At 39.4% G+C, this 15,843-nt stretch overlaps 1 protein-coding gene across 8 annotated transcripts in view; it reads right to left on the bottom strand.

Moving 5' to 3' along the window:
* Positions 1-1,685: 1,685 nt before the first annotated feature.
* Positions 1,686-15,843, bottom strand: part of LOC308088179 (H-2 class II histocompatibility antigen, E-S beta chain-like) — a 47,605-nt gene continuing 33,447 nt past the window's right edge. For 3 of the 8 annotated variants that reach the window (XM_080432567.1, XM_080432577.1, XM_080432568.1), the window contains 9 exons: positions 15,610-15,692; positions 13,416-13,499; positions 12,342-12,596; positions 9,697-9,969; positions 7,583-7,802; positions 7,010-7,077; positions 4,246-4,359; positions 4,030-4,086; positions 1,686-3,502 (listed from right to left, as the gene is read on the bottom strand). In XM_080432567.1, the coding sequence (XP_080288693.1) occupies positions 4,049-4,086; positions 4,246-4,359; positions 7,010-7,077; positions 7,583-7,802; positions 9,697-9,969; positions 12,342-12,596; positions 13,416-13,482 (1,035 nt within the window). In that variant the 5' untranslated portion in view covers positions 13,483-13,499; positions 15,610-15,692 and the 3' untranslated portion in view covers positions 1,686-3,502; positions 4,030-4,048. The remainder of the gene's footprint in view (positions 3,503-4,029; positions 4,087-4,245; positions 4,360-7,009; positions 7,078-7,582; positions 7,803-9,696; positions 9,970-12,341; positions 12,597-13,415; positions 13,500-15,609; positions 15,693-15,843) is intronic. The other 5 variants (XM_080432569.1, XM_080432576.1, XM_080432575.1 and 2 more) reach the window with 3 other exon arrangements.

The raw sequence follows: 15,843 nt of genomic DNA, 5'->3' as shown, positions 1-15,843 counted from the left end.
AACTGGTACAGGTTGGCTGGGTGCCTGATCAGTAGGAAGTGAATCTGGGAGGGCTTGCATGTTCCTCCGCATGCATGAGCCCTCCCAGAGAGGCTTTTTACTGTCTCATTATTTAATGAACGTTTTTCTGTTGATTGACAACTTTCTAGGGTTTTGACTTTTAACATCAAGTAGTAATAGTCGTATTAGAAATATTTGTTTATTGTGAAGGAAATGCAACCCCCCCCCCCCCAAAAAAAAAAGTTTGTCTGTCTATGTGATGGTCTCTAGCCCTGGCCGGTCAGGCTCTAGGTAGCGTCTTGCGCCTGAGCGTTTAGTGTCTGTATGTTTGTCTGTCTATCTATGGGGCGTCTGGGTGTGGTAGAGTTAAAGCACTCACCCACCACCGCAGTAGAAAGCTGGGTTCAACACCCAGCAGTAACGGCGGTGCCTCCAGCTTGGCCAGGCGCTCCATCAAACACAATTGGCCGTGTTTACGGGTGGGAACTTAACCTGGCGTTGGATCAAGTGACCGTCCTTTTTGCTGCACTGCAGAAGCTACTGGCAAGTGTGTATATGGGAGGATGCACACTTTAGTTTATACCTCCAGCTGTGGAGGTGGTTGTGGTGCCAGCAACAGGGACTTAAGGACACTTGGGGACAATTGGGAATTGGCGATGACTAAATTGGGATCTCCTCTCATGGATTGACACCTCGACGTGGTGGAGGAGCTTGCGTTATCCCAGTGACCCAGAGAGCTGTGCCCCTGGCAGGTGCCACCATGCCGGGCAGCTCAAAGGGTAAGGGATCAGACTAAGGACAATCCATAGTTCAAACAAACCTGTTACAGAAATCACGGCACGAAACCAAAGCATTCCAGCCAGACGTCCAAGGAGTTGCCATCCACAACAACACCTATGCAAGGTAGAAGCCCCTCCTGTGTAGGTTTGGGCATGAAATGGAATCTCCTGGACCCAAAAGAAACAATCAGTGATGGAGCCTGGTATGTGAGAACTATTATATAAACTGTTATATGACTCATTATGCCAATATTCCTTTAGTATTGTTTATGATGTGTTCAGAACAGAGCTCTGCTGTGAATCAAACTGGGGTAACACTTTACTTAAAGGCTGGGTCTATAATGCATTCTTAATGCACTTATAAGGCTTCATAACACTTGTTATAAATATTTATAACTATGCATAACAACTTATAATGAATTATGACCAGCACTTATAATACTTCATTAACCTTGTTATGACACCCAAATTGATATATTTGGCAGCAGACCCCCATCTGAAAAGCTATATAGCTGAAACGCCCCCATATAAGATTTACGTGTCAAAAATCAGAGCAAGCCGATCTAGAAGCTCGCAACGTGTCGCGATGCCTTGTGAGCTTGTAGATCGCTTATTTGCAAATAGCCAATGCTTGTGACGCTATATTAACTAATTTAGCTGGGGATCCCCCCGGAACCCCTTCAAGGATCCCTGGGGGTCCCCGGACCACAATTTGACAGGCTTAGGGAACCCTTAAGGCAGAGTCTTTGCTTGAGTTGTCATGGTTTAGTTTCTGCACCACCTTACAGTCCAAAAGGAAAAGATAATAATAATAATGATTAAACCAGAGGGGTGGTGGGCAGTGGTGTAAAGTAACTAAGTACGTTTATTATTATTTATTTATTTTAACTTTGTTTATTGGGTTTTTTACAGCAGGGTTCAGCATTAAATGCAAAAATCAGGTACGTAAAAAAGCTCCTTAGTGCAACCAATAAAATACAAAAGTACAATAAACATATTGAATTATCACTAAGTACGTTTACTCAAGTACTGTACTAAGTACAATTTTGAGGTATTTTGACTTTTCTGGGGTATTTCACAATTTCTGTACTTTTACTTCTACTCCACTGCATCTCAGAGGCAAATGTTGTACTTTTTACTCCACTGGTGGTGGAAGGGACAATGCAGGACTTGCATTGTAAACTAAGTGAGTAAATGTCCTGGTTTTCTGTTCACACTACAGGCTAGAGGAGACCAACAAGGCCCTGGAGAAGACAAGATGAAACATCTCACGAGGAGCAGTTAGTCTGCTCTGAGCTGACCTCCACCCAGGAGAAGCTACAGCCTACAGCACCGCTGACCAGGTGAGGAGTGTGCAGCCGCCCATCGCTTTTCATACCGTAGATTTAACTGACAGGGTCGAGTAAGGGGCAGTCAACCAGTGTTAAATGATCCTAAAGATTAGTAGGAGTTGCAGTATGTTATGAACACTACAGCAATTCTTTCTGTCCTCTGGGCCTAAAAGCTTGATCTTGGAATGGAACAGCAAGGCCCTATTACAGTTCATTTCTTCTACAAACATGGAGTTGTCCCTTGATGACGACCATCGATTATAGCAGTGGTTTCCAAACTGGGGGTCTTATTTTGGGGGGTCCCTAGATGATTAGCTTAATTTGCAACATTGTTTTCTCACTCAACAGTAAACAAACCAACATGCACAGCAGTATACTGTAGGTCCACCCATCACCTCAGACCACCCTAGAGGTGTATAGGTCCACCCATCACCTCAGACTACCCTAGAGGTGTATAGGTCCACCCATCACCTCAGACCACCCTAGAGGTGTATAGGTCCACCCATCACCTCAGACCACCCTAGAGGTGTATAGGTCCACCCATCACCTCAGACCACCCTAGAGGTGTCTAGGTCCACCCATCACCTCAGACCACCCTAGAGGGTTTAGGTCCACCCATCACCTCAGACCACCCTAGAGGGTTTAGGTCCACCCATCACCTCAGACCACCCTAGAGGGTTTAGGTCCACCCATCACCTCAGACCACCCTAGAGCTGACCCTCAGGGAAACAGTGATGTCATAATGAACACATTAATTATCACACATTATAAATGATTACATAATAAATGACTTATGGTCAATTATAAAATAATAAAACCCTTTTCACAAACTTGGTTGACTGACTTCCATTCAGATGGATATTAATATTAATGTTCTGAAGAACTGTGTGTGATCATTTATTTAATGTTTCAATATAGTGTAGAACTGAAATATTATGTTTGTGTTTTCTGACGACATAAACTATACAAAGTAATTTGATGAACCGCCCACACTAATTGGGACTCCCTCTTCCTTTGGTGTGTCGCCCAGGTGGCGCCTAAACCCTGACCTTTAACCTCACAAACACTATGTCTATAAACCTAACCTTAACCCTAAACCCTGACCTTTAACCTCACAAACACTATGTCTATAAACCTAACCTTAACCCTAACCTTAATCTCACCTCAAAACCACTTAAACCTTTGCGAAACACCGGGAAAAGACAGTAATTATCGTTAGCCTTGGCTAGCCATTTAGCATTTTGAATTGTTTAAAGGACAAGGAAAAAGTTGATGATCACGGTGCTGCTGTTATGATTATTTAAAAGCTGAATGGACACGCATGTATTTCGTCCTCCCTCCACCGTGGAGCAGCGATGACTCTCTGCTTCTCTGAAAACCCACCCAGGTGTTCTGTGAAAAGACAAAAAAACTATAAGAATCAGAATTTATCAACTGTGTGAACATATTAACACTTTAAAATAATTATAATAGTAAATTAATCATTCCCAAATTATTATTAATATGTCATTCATAACTTGTTAAATGTTTGTTAATGATTTAACAATTTAAAACTATGCTATAAATGGATAATAGATCATGAACAAGTTATTAATAAACTACTTAAAAAACCTAACCTCCCAGCACCCTCCCTGCAACTACAGTAACCATCAAAGTAGAAACAACATTTGACCAAAACTTTGTCAATAGTGTATCTTAGTAGGAAGCCCAGCTCAGTTGGTAGAACACTCACTTTTGGACCACAATGTTCTGTCTTTGATCCTAATAGTGATGGAATGATCTGCTAGTGATGGTTTACCAGGCTAGCTGTTTCACTTATTACACAAGCATGTTGTTTTGTGTATGTTTTCTAGTTTTATACACTTTTATACATTGAAAAAACAAAAACAATGTTTAGTAAAAAGAAAGAGGAAGTGAACCTGGGTGTGTGGGAGGAGTCTAGAGATTCTCATTGGTTGTCGGCACCAGAATACGACCTGATAGAAGAAGAAGAGAGACAGTTAAACCAGACACATCATCATATGTACTGTATTGTGTGTATTTCTCCATAAAATGCATAAATGTGAACACAATAACACAACAACACAGCAACATTAGGGTTGTAATTAAACATGTTAATTAAACATGCTAATCACCTCGTTTCTTCCACTGGTAGTAGATGAATCCAGACAGGAACAAGACCAGACCCAGAACCAGACCTGATGCTCCCATGGCCACCTTGTTCTTCACTGACTCTGGCATGGAGTCATCTGACAATACAAATATCATATCATATCATATCATATCAGTAGATTAAAACACCTTGTTCTTCACAGACTCTGACATGGAGTCATCTGACAATAAGTTACAACAACCAAACACAATAAACAACTAGAAAAAGTGCTCCTCGGAGCACAAGTCTCCGCCAGGTCAGGTAGGTTATTATGGCCTCCTGGTGGCGCTGTAATAGGCCAATGTGAAAAGGGTGCCATTTATTCCTAGGCTGTGCACGGCAATCGGACACTGCATGCATGATTTGAGGCATTTTGTTCTAAAAATGTGTTTTGCAAATTTTGACCTGCTGGTGGCGCTATAACATTCCAATGTTAAAAGGGTGGCATTTGTTCCTCAACGTAGTGCAAATGTGCATTCAAAGTTTCACCACAATCGGACGCTGCGTTCATGATTTGCGGCATTTTGTTCAAAACGGGCCACTCCTGCAAACATGAATGTCAATGTTAGCCAATCAGGATGGAATATGAAAAATCAAACAGATCCGTCTTGATCACATGACTATAGAGATCATGTGTACCTATTTGCGTGAAATTTGGATCAAATCTGAAGGCTTAATATAAAAAAAATTGTCTGCCTCCTGGTGGCGCTATAAAAGGCAAATGTGAAAAATGCAGGGCAAAGGTTTTTCCTTGGCCTCTAGAGAGTGTGCATACAAAGTTTTACACTGATTGGTGCAGTTATAGTAAAAACACGAATCGGCCTGTTACAGCGCCACCATGAGGCTGATTTGAACATTTTCAAATGGCATTTCTTCCTCTGCCTAATGGGAATGTGTGAGCAAAATTTCACGGAAATTGCATGCTGTGTTCATGATTTGAGGCATTTTGTTCTAAACGGAGTACTCCTGCAAACTTTGAAAGCCAATTTTTGCCAATCAGGATGGAATATGAAAAATCTGAAATTAGCCGTTTCTTTTAATGACTAGAGAGATACTGTGTACCGATTTGGGGGATTTTTGGCCAAAATCTGTAGGAGTACTGTCCAAAAATGTGTTTTGCAAAAAGCGGCCTCCTGGTGGCGCTATAACAGGCCCATGTGAAAAATTTGGGGCAGAGGTTCTGCTCTGGCATCCAGGGAGTGTGTGTGCACAGTTTCTCTGCGATCAAGCCAACGGTGCCAGAGATTAGCTGTACACAAAATGACAGAATGACGGACACACGGACACACACACGGACGGACGGACGGACGGACGGACAGGGGCGAAAACATACTCTCGCCATGCCTTTCGGCCTGGCGGAGACAAACAGACGACACAGTCATTGTGAGTCTGTTCAGTAATAATGAGTCCAACCCTATTGGTCCAATCCTTGAGGAGTTTGCCACCTGATGTGACATGTCCTTCTTAGAGCTAAATACATCCAAAACAAAGGATATGATGATAGATTTTAGAAGACATGAATCAACCTTTTACTATGACGATTATAAACCAGGCTGTGGAATGTGCAGAAAGTATCTTGGGACAGAGTCATAGACTCAGAACTGTGAGGCAGTTTGTAAAAAAGAACATCAGCGCTTGTTCTGTCTAAGAAAAACTGTCTTGTTTTCACATTGAAAAAAACATGATGACTCTTTGATCTGCTTTATCAAATCAATCTGGTCTTTTATCTGCTTTTATCAAATCAATAAGCTCATAGCGCGGCGCTTGTAGATCTGCATTTTTTTTTTTTAATCTTGAACTTTTTTGCAAATCTTTGAATATAATTTATAAAAACATTTTAAACAACATTTTTAACTCAAATATTTGCTTCTGGGGGGTCCCTGGAACAACATATTTTGATGGGGATCAGCGGCCAAAAACATACAATTTTGGGGGTCCTTGACAAGAAAAAGTTTGAGCACCACCGATATAGCAATAATAGTTTCTTTCCGAAAAATTAAGACTGTTGAGAGACGTTTGACAATTACAAATGTTCGCTTTAAAAAATATATGTATTCAAAGATTTGCACTCGTTTTTTTCAGATAAATTAAGACATACAGTATGTTGAGAGATATTTGACAGTTAAAAATGTTCACTTTAAAAATATATACAAATATTCGTGAACATTTGTGCAAATATTTGCACAAATGTTCACGATTTTTCAAAAATAGCAGATATACAAGCTCAGAGTGCGGCACTCAGTGCCGCACTAGGAGCTTGATATTCATGCATTTTATATATTTCTCAAATGTAAAATGCCTGCTTTCTAGCATTGGACAAACAATATGTGGACTCTTATCTCAGTCAGTATAAGAGCGCTCTTGACCACTCTTAAAATATGCTCTTACCTAAGAGAAGAGCAAAGTAAGAAAATATTACTGAATCCCCCACAATAACAAAATAAGAAGAAAATCAAGGATAAGAACAAGAAGAAATGTGTTCTTAAATTGTTTCCTGCATGAGGCCTATTGCTCTCTTTTTAGAAGCCTAGTCTAATCCACCACCCAGTGACGTAGTCTCTGTAGTTTCAACTGTATCTGGTTGTGGAATGAATGAATGAACTATATTTCTTTCAACTGACCATCAGCAATGACCTCATATCCACAAAAAAAGTGGTAAAGTTCTTTAACAATGCCATGCTCATGCACATCCCAAGGCTTATATGTGCTATTTAGACAGTAGATTACACTAGTTTATAGTAACTGACCCCAGTCCATCTTGATAGGCGCGGTCAGGCTGGGATGTTCCACCATGCATGTGATCTTCTCTCCTGATCTGTAAAACAAATGGCCCATTAATTGGTAGGCTAATATTAAGTGTCACAAACACACACACACACACACACACACTTTTTTTTGTGTAGGAGCGTGAATGCCCCGCTGGGCTCTCCTCCGCTTTAGTGTTTATTGTGTATTCCACTATTCCCTCCCCATTGCAGAAAAAAATAGGAAGGCAAGAGGCAGAAGAAACTTAGTAACGGGATACGTTATAGCGTATTCCTGTGTGTGTATTCATGTATAGCACACGTGTGTGTGTGTGTGTGTGTGTGTGTGTGTGTGTGTGTGTGTGTGTGTGTGTGTGTGTGTGTGTGTGTGTGTGTGTGTGTGTGTGTGTGTGTGTGTGTGTGTGTGTGTGTGTGTGTGTGTGTGTGTGTGTGTGTGTGTGTGTGTGTGTGTGTGTGTGTGTGTGTCACTTAATATTAGCCTACCAATTAATGGGCCATTTGTTTTATTTTTAAGAATATATGTATAGGTGTGTATTTCTATGTATAGGTGTGTACCTGGGTGTGTACTCCAGGTAGGAGTGGTACTGGTAGTACCAGTCTCCATCAGACAGCTCATCGGTAGAGGAGAGACCGGAGGTCAAAGGTTCTTGACCTCTCCACCAGGTCACCAGGATCACTTTAGGATAGAAGTCGTAGCTGCTGCACCTCAGCATGTGAGTGTGTTCACCACGACGAGGGGGAGTCTCTGACTTCAGTCTCACTTTGGGCTCCACTCCTAAAAAAATATGATTTTTATTATTAATATTATTATTATTACCCTTATTACATTATTATTATTATTATTATTATTATTATTATTATTATTATTATTATTATTATTGTTATTATTATTATTATTATTATTATTATTATTATTATTATAATATACCAGTCATAGGAACATGTCATTATCATTAATAATTGTATATCATCCAAATAAGATCCAAATGATCCAGAAAGCCGCAACACACTTGGTCTTCAAACAGCCAAAATGTTAACGTTTCCCGGCTCTCCCCTGTTCTCCTCTCCCTCCATTGGCTCCCACGTGCTGCCCTCACAGAGTACAAAACACTGATGTTGGTCTACAAAGCAACCAAAGGTATGACACCCCCATATCTTCAAGCCTGATCCAGCCCTACAACCCCTTCCCACTCACTCTGAATCTTCTCTAAAAGACCCTGGAAAATGCTCCACACGTCCTAGACTCTTCTTCCTTCTTTAAAACACCCTGGACAACACTCCACACATCCTGGACTCTACTCCCTTCTCTAAAACACCCTGGTCAACGCTCCACACATCCTAGACTCTTCTCCCTTCTCTAAAACACCCTGTACAACACTCCACGCGTCCTAGACTCTACTCCCTTCTCTAAAACACCCTGGACAACGCTCCACAAGTCTTAAACTCTTCTCCCTTCTGGCTCCCAAACGGTGGAACAAACTCCCCATTGCAGTTAGAGCTGCAGACTCACTCCCAATCTACCACCATAATCTGAAGACTGTAGCACTAGACCTAGCCTTGATGACCTTGCAGGCTTATGCAAAATCTATGGGGAACATGTGTTGCTACTGGAGTGACTGAATCACAACAATTTATACCCTGGTGTGTTGTCATTTATTTTTTAACTTTTCAAAGATTAATTGAATGGTAAAATGTTTTATATGTGGAACTGGACACATTAGGCAATAACATGGCCTTATCAATAATCAATTTCAGGGTCTATGTTGGTGATTTATATAGGCACGGTACTGTAGCATATCAAAGTAAGTGTCAGTGTTTGGCCACCAGATGGCACCAAAGAATAACATTTCATAGAGTAGCCCTACTGTAGATTCTACAATAGTCTACAGTTTTCTACAAAGTAGAATTCATTTATATAATTGAATTTAAACATATTGAATAATTCACAGTTACACAGTGCTTTATATAAACAACAATAAACCATTAAATATCATTTAATGAAAATAGTTCAAATGAACTAGAGTAGAAACAAACAAAACAATATATAAATAAACATAATCCTGTAAAATATTACTAAAGTGATTAAAAACATACAAAACAAACTAGTAAAGACAATAATTAAAAGCCTGCATGGTTCTTTTTAAAGTTCATTTAAAAACATTAATCCTGGCGTCTCTGTTTTAGGCAGGTCATTATATGAGGGTGAAAACACTCAGAAATAGATCTATATGTTTCATTTATACTCAGTGTACGATGGTGACACCACATGTTGTGAGCTTGTAGATCTGCTATTTCCACTGCGTGACAGCGTGTTAGGATAGACCGACGGTCTCTCCGGTAGGAGACTTTGAGTCTCCTACCGGATACATTAGCATCTTTCCACCGGTCATCAAATTATTGTCTCAGGAATGAGACAAAAACTAAAAAAATCTCCATGAATTCAAGGCTTCATGGGGTGTAATTGATAGAAAATATGTCATTTTTGGGGGTGAACTACTCCTTTAAGTGTTTAAGAGGATCTGAAATGTTTGTCAGCAGATTAAGTAATGTTTTATAATCATTATCAGATCAATATTAACACCATTAATCATCTCTGAATAGAATCATGTGATTTCATGTTATGGTTTATGAGGTGATGAGTGTTGAGTGCTGCTCTGAGATCAGCTCACCTCTCTTGTTCAGAACAGAGGAGTAGTCCATCTCAATGTTGGGTTTGCAGTATGCCTCTCGTCCTGCTCTCCTATAAGCCAGTATTCCAGGATCTTTATTGAGGCGCTCTGCGTTCTTCACACCAAACTCAGTGTATCCAACATACTGATCTACTCTACTGTCCCACCTGAGCAGCTCATCACCATCGAAATTCCATGAGTATATGTACTGTATGTCCTTCAGCTCACTGGAGTTAAACACACAGCGGTGAGTGTCATAGAACACATATCCATCTGGAAATAGACAATTAAAAATGTCATTAATGTTCAGTTTTATTATCATCTGTATGATATCAACACTAGGCTAACTGCACCCCATCGGCCAAATGTGTCACTACATAAAGTCTAAAATAGGTTCAGGATGTGAAATCTGGCATTAAAATGTTTTGAATGTATATTGAATATCTTAAATACAATGTGATAGAGCTACCAGTTAAGTTTTTCTCTCTATGTGTCCAGTTGTCTAGGGCGGCTGAGTAAACAAGGACTCTGTCTGTCTTTCTATCTTTCTGTCTGTCTGTCTGTCTGTCAACAAGCCCAGTGCCGCGCTATGGGCTTGTTGATCTGCTATTTTCAAACATTTTAGTACTTTTACTTTTGGTACTTTAAGTCAATTTTGATGCCAATACTTTTGCACTTTTACTCAAGTACATTTTGAATTCCGGACTTTTACTTGTAACAGAGTACTTCTAGATTGCAGTATTGATACTTTTACTTAAGTAAAACATTTGAGTACTTTTCCCACCACTGACTCTAGTCAGCAAACAAGGTAAATAGTCACATAAGTAGAGAGTAGACAGAACAATGTAGAGCCTCAAAGAAACTATAGGATACCAGGTCAATCATTATAACAATCAGCTGAGTTATATTAAACAAATAAAAGTCATTATTTATATTGTAATTAAAGCCTGCATTGCAATCCTAAACGAAAACACTAAACTGTTGCTTTTGAATTTAAATTGCAATATTTTATATAACCCCCAAATGTATCAAATAAATCATCATTCAATTCAAATAATTGAATGAGTGCATTGACTTCTGGGGGGTCCTCAGATAACTTTTTTTGGGGTCCCCAGATGATTAGCTTAATAGGTAACATTGTTTTCTCACTCAACAGTAAACAAACCAACTTGCAGTATAAATGGATACAGGGTATCTGCACATTTATAAAGTGACAATTTAATGACTTTTTTTTTTAATAGCAAATTGGCCAAATTGTCAAATGAATAAGAGAGAGGCAAACGTTGTGACAATAACCGATCTACAAGCACACAAAAATATGATTATTTTGGGAGGTCCCGAGTTCAAATATGATTACACAAGGTGATAGGCCATACCCAGAGATTCAAACCAACCCCCCAAGGTGATAAGCCACGCCCACCCCCAGCCGATAGCAGATCTACAATATAGAGAAATACTCTGTTACAATTAAAAGTCCGTAATTCAAAATGTACTTGAGTAAAAGCACAAAAGTATTTGCATCAAAATGTACTTAAAGTACCAAAAGTAAAAGTACTCATTATACAAAATGTCCCATTTCAAGTTTTGAAATGTATACAAATCTTTTGAAAATAGCAGATCTACAAGCTCACAATGTATCAAATCGTGATCAGTGACGCTTGTGAGCTTGTAGATCGGCTATTTTCAAATGGCCTATGGCTGAAGTGGTTACTGTATGTTTTGTAATAATAATCAAAATCTACAAAGTAACTAGTAACTAAAGTTTTCAAATACTTGTAGTGGAGTAAAGTACAATATTTGCCTCTGAGATGTAGTGGAGTAGAAGTAAAAGTATTGGAAATTGGAAATACTCAAGTAAAGTACAAATGCCTCAAAATTGTAAATAAGTACAGTACTTGAGTACGTACTTAGTTACTCACTTCTGTAATTTAATTCATGAATCACAGGAACATTTTGATGGTAACTGTTGTATAATCGTATTATCTTGGATTTTGACATGATTCATATGTCTTTTAATTGAAAATCCAAATAAAGAAAGTAAAGTGTATCAGATACGCTCAGTGGTCATTGGTCATGGGCCGCGGTAACACGCCGTCCCACCAGTCTTTTGAGCAGGAGCACGCACACGCACATGCATCGATTAAAACAACCCTTAAGTTCACACCTCAACAAAGGCTGCCGACTGCCGGGTGTCACACCAGGTGAATTAACATAGGAATGAGCCTAGATGCATATCAAGTGTCCATTGTGTGACCTGTAGTGTAGGTGTTAAGCCACGTGCGCGTGACCTCTTTAAAATAGTGTCCCACCAGAGATAGATTCACCAAATCAACACTGGATACGCTTCCTCAGACGTTTTTTGGATGGTATACACTTCAAAAAGAAAATCTTTACAGTATACAGTACTACGTATATAGTGTAACACGGTAGAACACACCACTGCATCTACATAGTTGTACCATCTACACCTCACCTACAGCTCAGGCTGTACTCCTTGAGCACATATTCATGTTTACTAGAAATACATATTATTTAGAAAATATTTCACCATAAATGCTTAATATACATGTTTAAAAATGTTCATTCATGTTAAATATATTCAACCGTTTTAGTTAATAACTATTGTGTTCATAGTATTCATGTACCTTTCACTGGTGGTTTCTTCAAGGCAGTGCGAATGATGTCCAGGTTGTGTTTGCAGAGCGCCTGCTGATTCAAAGCTTCTCCATAAGTTCCTGCGTAGGTCATATGATCTACAAACGGAGGCTGAGGCTCCACCACCTTCCCTTTGTTGAAGTCTGCGTACACCATCACTTCACCATCCAGTGCATACATGTCCTCTTTATATGGGTCTTTAACTCTGTCTGAACAGCCAAGGACACTAATGTCCTCATGGAACACTGGATATAAAACAAAGATGAAATTAAATTCAACAACAAACTTCTTCACAGTGACAATAACACATAATCATCATGTTAAACAATCATGTTTGCAGTGGTGGAAAAAGTACTCAAATATTTTACTTAAGTAAAAGTAACAATACTGCAATTTAGAAGTACTCTGTTACTGTCTGGAATTTAAAAAAATACAAAGGTATAGGTACAAAGGTATAGGTATCAAAATGTACTTAAAATGCCAAAAGTAAAAGTACAAAAATGTTTGAAAATAGCAGATCTAAAGTAACTAGTAACTAAAGTTTTCAAATAATTGTAGTGGAGTAAAAGTACAATATTTGCCTGTGAGATGTAGTGGAGAAGAAGTAAAAGTACTGGAAATTGGAAATACTCCAGTAAAGATAAAGTATAAGTACCTCAAAATTGTACTTGAGTACAGTACTTTAGTAAATGTATTTAGTTACTTTACACCACTGAAGTGAAAGGTTGGATATTAAAAGTAGCTTCCTGTCAAACGTTTATTATGAAAGTAATTCATACAGAATGATTTATTTCATGATGTCACAACAACAGTTCCTAACATCTGTTTTAATGTTTGTATTTGGACCAACATTCAAGATCCAATACTGTATATACAGGTACTAAAAGTGTGTGTGTGTGTGTGTGTGTGTGTGTGTGTGTGTGTGTGTGTGTGTGTGTGTGTGTGTGTGTGTGTGTGTGTGTGTGTCATGTGCTTATATTGTGCATTATTCATATTTGGTTTTATATAATAACAGTAGATATACATGTATATATTATATAATAACATAAATATAATGTACTTACTTCCTGGGATCGCTTTGACATGAAGTACAGAGGAGAGGATGAGGAGGGTGGCTGTAATCTTTATCATCACTGATCAAAACTGAACTGAATTTAACAGATGAGAATAAACAGATCAGAATAAACAGATGTTTACTGAAAGAGAAGTTCTGGAGTCTAAAAGAGAATGAAGGAGGACTCGTTCTCTAGTTCAGAAGAATCAGCCAATCAGATTAAAGATATGATGTTACATCATCTGTTTCCAAGAAGACGACAGTGTGGATTATTGCACATATCATGAACAGTATATAGCTGCTGCTTATGCACCTTATTTCTCCTCATGTACATGCTGTACCTTATGCACCTTATGTCTCCTCATGAACATACTGTACCTTATGCACCTTATGTCTAACCTCAAGTACATGCTGTACCTTATGCACCTTATGTCTATGCACCTCATGTCTCCTAATGTACATACTGTACCTTATGCACCTTATGTCTAACCTCATGTACATACTGTATGTAAATATCTTTGTTTAATTGTCTCCGCCAGGCCGAAAGGCATGGCGAGAGAGTATGTTTTACCCTCCGTCCGTCCGTCCGTGTGTCCGTGTGTGTGTCCGTGTGTGTGTCTGTGTGTCCTGTCCGTGTGTTAGCAGCTAATCTCTGGCACCGTTGGCTCGGTTGCTGCGAAACTGTGCACACACACTCCCTGGATGCCAATTCAGAACCTCTGCCTCAAAATCTTCACATGGGCCTGTTATAGCGCCACCTGGAGGCCGATTTGTGCAAAGCCCTTTTTTTTACATTACTCCTACAGATTTTATCCAAACGTCATGCAAATCGGTACACAGTATCTCTATAGTCATGTGATCAACACGGATCTGTCCGATTTCACATATTCCATCATCATTGGCTAAGGTTCGCTTCCAAAATTTGTTTTGAACAAAATGCCTCAAATCATGAACGCAGCTTGCGATTTCCGTGAAATTTCACAAACACATTCCCACTAGGCCAAGACAGAAATGCCAAAATTCTTCACATTGGCCTATTATAGCGCCACCAGCAGGTCTAATTTAGCAAAACAAATTTTTGGAACAAAATTTCTCAAATCATGAATGCAGTGTCCGATTGCCGTGAACGACCTAAGAATAAATGGCACCCTTTTCACATTGGCCTATTATAGCGCCACCAGGAGGCCACAATAACGTACCTGACCTGGCGGAGACCTGTGCTCCGAGGAGCACTTTTTCTAGTTCATCTTTCATTCTCTCCTTGCCCCTCCCCCCGTCTTCTTTTCTTTCTCTTTCTGAAAATAACTAAAACGATGGAGCTGCGCTAAAAATAATTCACCCACTTCTTTACACATTTAACCTGTGATGTGACAATAAAGATTATTCTGTTGAAGAGAAACACAAGAAAGAAAGAAAGAAAGGGGGAAAACTTGAATCAGAAAGTAAAATATCTGGTCACTTCAGAAGAGAATATCCAAATAAAATGCTGGAGCACTCCACTGGTCTACTCTGCACATATGTATTATTATGTAGGGTGACAAGGGGGTGCAGTCTCTGAAGACCATATTCACACGGCGGCCATTTTGCTATTAAGTTAATGAAATGCCACCCTGTTTATTCAATGCAAAATGCAAAAATGTCTGCCATGTGAATATGGTCTATTATTTCCAATTCCATAGAATAGTAAAATAATACCAGTCAGAGTTCCATAGCTTTTGTCCCCCCCCCCCCCCCTCTCCGACAAAATCTTGCCCCCCCTACTGACAGAGGCTAAAATCGCTTGTCTGCGTGCGTGTGTGCGTGCGTGCGTGCATGTGTGTGTGTGTGTGTGTGTGTTCAGCGTCACTGGTAAAATGCTGTTGATGTTCATTAAACATCAATCCAAGCCTCATTACATCTCACTGCTGAAACCATCAAATGTCTTTAAAAACACACTGGTCATGTGATCAAAGTGTGTGTGTGTGTGTGTGTGTGTGTGTGTGTGTGTGTGTGTGTGTGTGTGTGTGTGTGTGTGTGTGTGTGTGTGTGTGTGTGTGTGTGTGTGTGTGTGTGTGTGTGTGTGCGCGTGTGTGTGTGTGTGTGTGTGTGTGTGCGTGTGTGTGTGTGTGTCATTTGTCATTTGTATTGTGCATCGTTCATATTTGGTTTATAAACGTAGATATACATGTATATATTATATAATAACATAGATATAATTTACTTACTTCCTGAGATGCTTTGACATGAAGTGCAGAGGACAGGATGAGGAGGGTGGCTGTAATCTTTATCATCACTGATCAAAACTGAACTGAATTTAATAGATGAGAATAAACAGATGAGAATAAACAGATGAGAATAAACAGAGGAGAATAAACAGAGGAGAATAAACAGATGTTTACTGAAAGAGAAGTTCTGGAGTCTGAAAGAGAATGAAGGAGGACTCGTTCTTTAGTTCAGAA

This window comes from Gymnoscopelus braueri (genome assembly GCF_963280865.1).
Source record: "Gymnoscopelus braueri genome assembly, chromosome: 7".
In the NCBI taxonomy this organism is placed as follows: Eukaryota; Metazoa; Chordata; class Actinopteri; order Myctophiformes; family Myctophidae; genus Gymnoscopelus; species Gymnoscopelus braueri.
This window is presented reverse-complemented; position numbering and strand designations above follow the sequence as displayed.